Source organism: Pangasianodon hypophthalmus, chromosome 27 (genome assembly GCF_027358585.1).
Source record: "Pangasianodon hypophthalmus isolate fPanHyp1 chromosome 27, fPanHyp1.pri, whole genome shotgun sequence".
NCBI classification, from domain to species: domain Eukaryota; kingdom Metazoa; phylum Chordata; class Actinopteri; order Siluriformes; family Pangasiidae; genus Pangasianodon; species Pangasianodon hypophthalmus.
Window position 1 is genome coordinate 19,075,691 of NC_069736.1, and position 9,768 is coordinate 19,085,458.

At 42.9% G+C, this 9,768-nt stretch overlaps 1 protein-coding gene across 1 annotated transcript in view; it reads right to left on the minus strand.

Annotated features, from left to right (window-relative positions):
* Positions 1 to 6,839: 6,839 nt before the first annotated feature.
* The window catches only part of efnb1 (ephrin-B1), a 5,031-nt gene continuing 2,102 nt past the window's right edge, over positions 6,840 to 9,768 (minus strand). Inside the window, exon 3 of the mRNA XM_053230419.1 lies at positions 6,840 to 9,621. Within this exon, the coding sequence (XP_053086394.1) occupies positions 9,257 to 9,621 (365 nt within the window). The 3' untranslated portion in view covers positions 6,840 to 9,256. The remainder of the gene's footprint in view (positions 9,622 to 9,768) is intronic.

Genomic DNA, 9,768 nt, shown 5'->3' on the forward strand with positions numbered 1-9,768 from the left:
AGAATGTTGGTGTTTGGTGGAGAAGGTTGGTGTGTGATGGAGAATGTTGGTGTTTTAATGGAGAAGGTTGGTGTTTGGTGGAGAAGGTTGGTGTTTTAATGGAGAATGTTGGTGTTTGGTGGAGAATGTTGGTGTTTTAATGGAGAATGTTGGTGTTTGGTGGAGAAGGTTGGTGTGTGATGGAGAATGTTGGTGTTTTAATGGAGAATGTTGGTGTTTGGTGGAGAATGTTGGTGGTTTAATGGAGAATGTTGGTGTTTTAATGGAGAATGTTGGTGTGTGATGGAGAATGTTGGTGTTTTAATGGAGAATGTTGGTGTTTGGTGGTGAATGTTGGTGTTTTAATGGAGAATGTTGGTGTGTGATGGAGAATGTTGGTGTTTTAATGGAGAATGTTGGTGTTTAATGGAGAATGTTGGTGGTTTAATGGAGAATGTTGGTGTTTTAATGGAGAATGTTGGTGTGTGATGGAGAATGTTGGTGTTTTAATGGAGAATGTTGGTGTTTGGTGGTGAATGTTGGTGTTTTAATGGAGAATGTTGGTGTGTGATGGAGAATGTTGGTGTTTTAATGGAGAATGTTGGTGTTTGGTGGTGAATGTTGGTGTTTTAATGGAGAAGGTTGGTGTGTGATGGAGAATGTTGGTGTTTAATGGAGAATGTTGGTGTTTAATGGAGAATGTTGGTGGTTTAATGGAGAATGTTGGTGTTTTAATGGAGAATGTTGGTGTGTGATGGAGAATGTTGGTGTTTTAATGGAGAATGTTGGTGTTTGGTGGTGAATGTTGGTGTTTTAATGGAGAATGTTGGTGTGTGATGGAGAATGTTGGTGTTTTAATGGAGAATGTTGGTGTTTAATGGAGAATGTTGGTGGTTTAATGGAGAATGTTGGTGTTTTAATGGAGAATGTTGGTGTGTGATGGAGAATGTTGGTGTTTTAATGGAGAATGTTGGTGTTTGGTGGTGAATGTTGGTGTTTTAATGGAGAAGGTTGGTGTGTGATGGAGAATGTTGGTGTGTGATGGAGAATGTTGGTGTTTTAATGGAGAATGTTGGTGTGTGATGGAGAATGTTGGTGTGTGATGGAGAATGTTGGTGTTTTAATGGAGAATGTTGGTGTTTTAATGGAGAATGCTGGTGTTTTAATGGAGAATGTTGGTGTTTGGTGGTGAATGTTGGTGTTTTAATGGAGAATGTTGGTGTTTGGTGGTGAATGTTGGTGTTTTAATGGAGAAGGTTGGTGTTTGGTGGTGAATGTTGGTGTTTTAATGGAGAATGTTGGTGTTTTAATGGAGAATGTTGGTGTTTTAATGGAGAAGGTTGGTGTTTGGTGGTGAATGTTGGTGTTTTAATGGAGAATGTTGGTGTTTTAATGGAGAATGTTGGTGTTTTAATGGAGAATGTTGGTGTTTTAATGGAGAATGTTGGTAGTTTAATGGAGAATGTTGGTGTTTTAATGGAGAAGGTTGGTGTTTGGTGGAGTTTGTCAGAGGCCCGTTGGAGTGTAGATTAGTGAAAACTCTCCACAGCTGCAGATTTCATCACTGTGTATTTTTTGGACGCTGTATAATTATTTTTTGCTCTAAAGGTCAGTCAAATGCAGCAGGGTTTTTTTCTGACAGTGACATTAATCGCACTAATGATCCTTATAAGATTCATAAATCATCTGCAAACATAAAATAAACACCATTAACCACGGCGTGACGGAGGAGGATGACAAATCGCTTTCTGAATCTCTCCACAGATGAACTTTAAAACGCAAAATCTGCTGAAACAGGATTTATTCCGAGTTCACCGTCGGAGCGCGTCGACTCTGAGAATTACTCTACGGAGAACACGGAGAACCCGCTTTATTACATCACACGCTGAGCTCACGCTGTTCTCCGCTCGTATACGGTATTCAACACTCCACGACTTAACGCTAACAAATACTGAAAAAAATTAACTCAAATTAAAAAATTTAACTCGCTTCATTTCCCAGAACTCTGGCATGTTCCAGTATTTCTGCTCGGATCATTTAGATGATATATAACATGCTCTGATAAATATATCCTCATTTATACAATATCATTCAATAAAAATGGAAGAGATCATTAAAAGTCGTTGCCATGGTTACAGGTAGCGAGGTAACGCCGTGTGTGTGACCTTCTAGCTAGCGATCGTGATTTAGCTGATAGCTGTGTTAGTCGGATCGCTGTCCAGTTAACGCAAGTATCATTTGAGACACTGTGTGTGTGTGTGTGTGTGTGTGTGTGTGTGTGTGTGTGTGTAAAATGGATGTCGTTGCTAGGAGCGAACAACACAACAGTCAGAATAGCAAGACAGCACACACACACACACACACTCACACACACGCACACACACACACACACACACACACACACACAAGCACACACACACGCGCACACACACACACACACAGAGTCAGGGGTGTGTTTAAATTGTGACATTGAATATTTACAAACAGTTCAGACTAAATTTGGGCCTCGACTTTTCATTCGGATTTTCACCCTGTGTGGCACCGTGTGTGTGTGTGAGTGTGTGTGGGATATGAGTGTGTGAGTGTGAGTGTGAGTGTGTGTGTGTGTGTGAGTGTGTGTGTGAGTGTGTGTGTGTGTGTGTGTGTGTGAGCGTGTGTGGGATATGAGTGTGTATATTACAGTGAGTGTGTTTATACAGTATTATAAATAATCTTATCACACAGTTTCTCCCCCCGAGTTCACCTTATTAGTTCAACTGTCGCTCTCTCTGTCTCACTCTATCTGTCTCTGTCTCTCTCTCTGTCTCTCTCTCTCTCTCTCTGTCTCTCTCTCTGTCTCTCTCTGTCTCACTCTATCTGTCTCTGTCTCTCTCTCTCTCTGTCTCTCTCTCTCTCTCTCTCTGTCTCTCTCTCTCTCTGTCTCTCTCTCTCTCTCTCTCTCTCTCTCTCTGTCTCTCTCTCTCTCACTGTCTCTCTCTCTCTCTCGGTCTCACTCTCACTCTCTGACTCGCTCTCTCTCTCTTTGTCTCTGTCTCTCTCTCTCTCTCTTTGTCTCGCTCTCTGTCTCCCTGTCTCTGTCTCACTCTCTGTGTGTCTGTCTTGCTCTCTCTCTCTGTCTCACTGTCTCTGTCTCACTCTCTGTGTGTCTGTCTTGCTCTCTCTCTCTGTCTCACTGTCTCTGTCTCACTCTCTGTGTGTCTGTCTTGCTCTCTCTCTCTGTCTCACTGTCTCTGTCTCACTCTCTGTGTGTCTGTCTCCCTCTCTCTCTCTGTCTCCCTGTCTCTGTCTCCCTGTCTCTGTCTCACTCTCTGTGTCTGTCTCCCTCTCTCTCTCTGTCTCACTGTCTCTGTCTCACTCTCTGTCTGTCTCACTCTCTGTGTGTCTGTCTTGCTCTCTCTCTCTGTCTCACTGTCTCTGTCTCACTCTCTGTGTGTCTGTCTCCCTCTCTCTCTCTGTCTCCCTGTCTCTGTCTCCCTGTCTCTGTCTCACTCTCTGTGTCTGTCTCCCTCTCTCTCTCTGTCTCACTGTCTCTGTCTCACTCTCTGTCTGTCTCACTCTCTGTGTGTCTGTCTTGCTCTCTCTCTCTGTCTCACTCTCTCTCTGTCTCTCACTAACTTTGTCTCACTTTCTGTCTCACTCTCACTCTGTCTCTTTATATATATTTTCCTTTTCTCTTTATTCTCTGCTTCTCTCTCCTTCTGTCTGTGGCTCAGCCACTTTCTGTCTCTCTGTCTGCCTGTATTTCATTCTCTATTCTTTCCTCAGTTTTTTCCTTTATTCAGCTTTTTGCAGTTCTCATGCATGGTTTATCTTTCTGTCTGCTCATCTCTCCTCATTGTATTCATCATTCTCTCTTCATTAATCTTTTTTCTTCTTGCAATTTCTACTCTGTCTATTCTCTGTCTTCATCATTGTGCTGTTTCATCTGTCTGTCTGTCTCCGTCTTTTTCTGTCTCGTTTACACACACATTCCATCCGACACAAGCTGACTGCAGGGTACAGCATGCAGTCTGTGTGTGTGTGTGTGTGTGTGTGTGTGTGTTCTGGTATTTAGGTCACATTTCCAGCAGCCTGGTTCTCTGACACACAGATGGGACGAATTCCAGCTTTACACGCCCGAGGACATTCTAGTCCAAACTCTCTCTCTCTCTCTCTCTCTCTCACACACACACACACACACACATCAGATTATTATTATTAGCATTATTATTATTGTTGTTGTTGTTGTGTGTATACTAATGAAGTTTAGTGATCTTTAATTCAGTCTCATAATATTTATAATATAGGGGTTTTTACAGAAACATGTTAGAGTGAGACAGATAGAGAGTGAGACAGATAGAGAGTGAGACAGATAGAGAGTGAGACAGATGAAACAGGAGTGGAGAGACAGCTGGAATGCAGGGGGGATTGATAACGGATGAATGAACAGTTAAATTCCCAGTAGCCCATACTGCTACAGAGAGAGAGAGAGAGAGAGAGAGAGAGAAACAAAGAGCAAGACAGTGAGAGAGATGGAAAGAGAGACAGACAGACAGACAGACAGATGGACAGAGACTGAGACAGTGAAATGGACAGACAGGGAGAGAGAGAGAGAGAGAGAGAGAGACAGACAGACAGACAGACAGAGATGGACAGAGAGTGTGTCTGTTTCACTGCAGTGTGGTGTAGTGGTGCAGCCCCAGGGCAATTACCCATAATGCACTGCCATAAATCTAATATCCTTCATATGCCCATAGTGGAGGATAAACACACACACACACACACACAGAGTTAGCATGACTAGCTGCTCCTGTGTAACTGTGTTTGTCACTCGGCTGTGTTCCAAACACCACTGTTAGTGTTTTTATTGGAACTCTGACTAGTGACGCTCTCAGTGCTAACTTTACACACGCTAATCAGTAGCGTTGTGGAGAACGTCTGGTTTAGTGTGGTAGTAAATAAAGAATTAGCATGAACAGCATGCTAGTCAAATCACGGAACAGAAGCACTCAGCTAGGTTAGCGATTCTCACCTCGAGCTACACGCTGCTAGCTTCATGCTGTATAACTCTGAGCTAGCTAATAGCCTGATAGCTACTCGGCTAACTCACTCCTCTGAGTGTCATGGCCGCCATCTGTTCCCTTCCTCTCTCATCTCAGTGTGAGGTTTGGGACACAGCCCAGAGATCACACTAACACCCTGCTAGCACCTCATCCTACACACTCGCTAAATATTTAATGTGTGTGTGTGTGTGTGTGTGTGTGTGTGTGTGTGTGTGTGTGGCAGCCCGAGGCGTTATGAAAGATTTGCAGCAAAGACGAGTGTCACACGCTGAGACAGCAAGTCATGTACTTGGAATAAATGTGTGTGTGTTTGTTTGTGTGTGTGTGTGTGTGTGTGTGTTTGTTTGTGTGTGTGTGTGTTTGTGATTGACAGCTCACAGGCCTCAGGCAGTCAAGAGACATATTTTCAGTCTTTCCTCTTTATTTCACTTTTGCTTTTCTTTTTCCTCTTTCCCATTTTCTCCTGTTTCTTCTCTCTCTCTCTCTCTCTCTCTCTCTCCCTCCCTTCGGTTAGGAAATCAGGTGAGCGATTGGTGCTGGTTAGGTTAAGCCCCTCCCCCTCCCGGCTCACCTGTGTGTGATCAGCGTACTGCAGCTCAGTGTGAGTTTCATGTGTTTTTTCTTTTACGTTCTTGTTTTCTTTACATTTTTCCTCTTTCTTTATTCCCTTTATTCACTTTCACTTTTCCTTTTTTCCACTACTTCATTTTTTCTTCCTCTTTTTTAAGTTTTTGTTTTCCTTTTGAACTCACTTTAAATTCTCTCTCCCTCTTTTCCCCTTTTTTCTCCACTCTTTCCATTTTAATCCTTTATTTTTCCACTTGTTTCTTGCTTTTGTTTTTGTTTTTTTTCTGTCTCTTTTTTTTTCCCTCACATTGGAAACATTTATATATTTTTCTCTCTTTTCATTTTTTTCCTTTTCCTCTGTCGTTTTTCTACTACACTTTCCTTCTCTTTTTCCTCACGTTTTTCTTGTTCAGTTTATATTTTGTTCTCTTCTTTGCCTTTTTGGATCCTTCTTATCTTTCTCTTCTCCATCTTCTACTCTTTACATTTTCTCACCCCATTTCCTCTCCTCTCTCTCATTCCTCCCCTTTTCCTCTCCTCTCTCTCATTCCTCCCCTTTTCCTCTCCTCTCTCTCCTCTTTCTCCCCTTTTCCTCTCCTCTTTTGCCCCATTTCTTCTCCTCTCTTTCTCCTCTTTCTCCCCTTTTCCTCTCCTCTCTCTCATTCCTCCCCATTTCCTCTCCTCTTCCTCCCCATTTCTTCTCCTCTTTCTCTCTCTCAGATGATTAATAAAAGCGACAGCACCACACTCATCCATAGGAAAAACTTTATTGGTCAGTATGCATTAAGAAGGGGCGGGGTTTCCATAGAAGGGGGCGGAGTCAATGGGGAAATGACAGAGTGAGGAAAAGAGGTGTGGAACAAAATCTGTCCATCATCATCATCATCATAGTGAAACATCGACATTATAAATCATAAAACACTGAAAATCTAACAGAATAATAACGATGCTAAACATGTAAAACAGCCGGCTGTGTGTGTGTGTGTGTGTGTGTGTGTGTGTGTGTGTTTAATACGCTGTCTCAGCAAACCTGTGTTCACTTTATTCTGGTAGCTTGTTAAGCTCATTAGTTTCGGCAGGTTTTCTAGGTTTGGATCTGCTGTGTGTGTGTGTGTGTGTGTGTGTGTGTGTGTTTTTTCCTTTCCAATTCAAACACTCGTAAAAATATATATAAATGCATGATAATGTGAGCAAATGGACCACAACTGAAAGTGTGTGCGTGTGTGTGTGTGTGTGCCTGTGTGTGTGTGCGTGCGTGTGTGTGTGTGTGCGTGTGTGTGTGTGTGTGTGTGTGCGCGCTTTGATTCTCAGCTCCATTTCAAATTCAAGTTACACCATACAACACTTTCCAAAAATCCTCTATATACACACGTGTTCAGATGCGAGTGGTTTGTGGGCGTGTTCTCAGACACGGCGCTCTGATCAACTCAAACTTTACTGGTTTTATTTTCAGAAACTTTATTTACAGAAGTATTTTTTGCTCTAACAAACATTGACTCAAACAGGAAGTAAAGAACTGAAGAATATTACTGAGAAACCCTCCACATTAGAGCTCTGACGACATCACTGTGTTCACGTAAAAAAAAACGCTGATATAACGTTGATATAACGTTGATATAACGCTGAAACAACGCTGTAGCTTAGCGAAATTCCCAGCGGATTATAAACTCACACGGGGTTTTTACACATTTAAACTTACAAACAATAAAAAATACAATCCTCATTTCATTTTTGTGTTTTAACAAGCTAAACACCTAGCTAACATAGCTAATGAAGAAGTTAGCATGCTAATATTAGCATGCTAGATTACACTTCTTATGTAACAAAGTAAACTTAGTCGGTCCCGGCATGTTGATCTGTTATGTAATCTCTTTGATCTGTGATCTATTTGATCTGTTTTTGATCTCTTTAATCTCTTATTTGAACGTATTTGATGTTTCAGCTCTGTTTGATCTGCTGTTTGATCTCTCTGAAGTCTTCGATCTGTTATTTGATCTACGATTTGATCTTTTCGATGTGTTTGATCTCTTGACTTACGCACTCTACAGCACATCCCGAGCTCTAATATGGAGGACCATGGATGTATCTAATGTTAGCATGTTAGCATTAGTGTGTTAGCATGAGTGTAAAAATATAAACAGTTCACTAAACACTGAGTTTAACATAGTGTTTATTGCACGTATCTGTTAAAGTGTGTGTGTTTACACTGTTAATGTGTAGTGTGTGTGTGTGTGTGTGTGTGTGTGAAGCGTGTTAGTGTTACAGTAAAACCGTCCTGTGGGGTTTAACGTCATAATTTAACGTTGTAACGTAACGTAGTAACAATCCAGCAGACGAGATGAAACATTTTATAACGTATTTAAAATACTGCACATGAAAGTGTGTGAGGAAAAATGAACAGAAACACAGTCACAGAAACAGCAGTGTGTGTGTGTGTGTGTGTGTGTGTGTGTGTGTGTGTGTGTGTGCATGTGTGTGTGTGTGTGCATGGGTGTGTGTGTGTTACAGAGAGGTGGGTTCTAACAGTTAAAGGTTCTTAAAGGTTCTACTCAGAAGGTCTTTCTGCTCTGGAACCTTGCTGTAGATGGAACCGTGTCTACAGAGAAGCTCTGAAGGTTCTGAGGAGGAGCCTGTTACCAAGGAGACGTCTTAAAGGGTTCTGTCTGTACGGGGAACCTCGGGAAAAAGTCTGTGTAGAACACTAGCGTAGAGCAAAGGTTCGTTGTTTTTTTCTGAAAGGGAACTCTCGAATAAACAGAGAGACAGAAAGAAAGAAAGAGAGAGAGAGAGAGAGAGAGAGAGAGAGCTTTCTTTCCATTCATTTCTCTCCTGTTAATAAAGAAGAGAGTATGTTTGTCTCTCTCTTTCTTTCTCTCTCTCTCTTTCTGTCTCTCTCTCTTTCTTTTTCTCTCTCTGTCTCTCTCTCTCTTTCTTTCTTTCTTTCTTTCTTTCTGTCTCTCTGTTTATTTGATGTTGATACGACCCAAATTAGTGGCAAATGTGCTGTAATGTGTTTATTATTCTTTCACACACACAGGAAAATACTGAGGATAAGATTGTAAAAGGGCAGTAACACACACACACACACACACACACACACACACATTCTGTAACGTGAGCAAAGTGTGTGTTTATCCTCGGTTGAGTTCAGTCAACGCCATCCTTCAGCAGTGTGTGTGTGAGCGTGTGTGTGTGTGTGTGTGTGTGTGTGTGTGTGTGTGTGTGGTTCAGCAGTTCAGTAAACGAGTGAATAGTGGTGATTAAAATAAAAAAAAACTAAAAGCAACAAAAAAATGAGGAAATCATTTCCTGCTTTGTGATGTCATCACTCAGCTTGTCCGTGATTGGCTGTGAGCTCACGCCTGAGTCTGGAGCACTGAGTACTTCCTGATTCGGAAAATCGTATCCTGCTTTGTGACGTCACAACATCACATCTCTCTGTGATTGGCTAGAGGCCCTTCTTTAATGAAGTCCACGCCTCAGTCTCTACTTCCTGTTTCCTCACTTCCTGCTTCCTGTTTCCTCACTTCCTGCTTCCTGTTTTAGTTCAGCTGATAGACAGAGATGCACAAGTTGGGAAGCAGGATGAGAGAGAGCACATTTTATTTCTGAGGTCGGTCACTCCGTCTCTGTCTCTCTGTCTGTCTGTCTCTTCACCCGTCTGTCTCTCAGACTTTGTAGTAGATGTTGGCGGGACTCTGAGGACCCATTTCCTGTACGATGTAGACGGGGTGGCCGTAGTCGCCACTCACTTTCTCGTAGTGCGAGCAGAACCCGCCCTCGGTGGGCCGCAGCGGGATGATGATGTCACTGGGTTCCGAACCGGACTGGGCGGAGCACTTGGGGGCAGCCAGCGTGCTGAGCGAGAGCGAGGCTCCGCCCCTCGGTTTGCGCGTCCTCTTACGCAGTTTGAGCAGCAGCACGATGAGGACAATGATGATGAGGAGGAAGAGCAAACAGCCAGCAGCGATGGAGGCGAAGAGAGCCGGCTTAGAACCGAAGATCCCCTCCAACGAGTCTGAGTTCCTCGAGTCTGAGAGAGAGAGACAGGAGGAGAGACAGAGAGAGAGACAAGAGGAGAGAGAGAGACAGGAGGAGAGACAGAGACAGGAGGAGAGAGAGAGAGAGAGACAGGAGGAGAGACAGAGAGAGACAGGAGGAGAGAGAGAGAGAGAGAGAG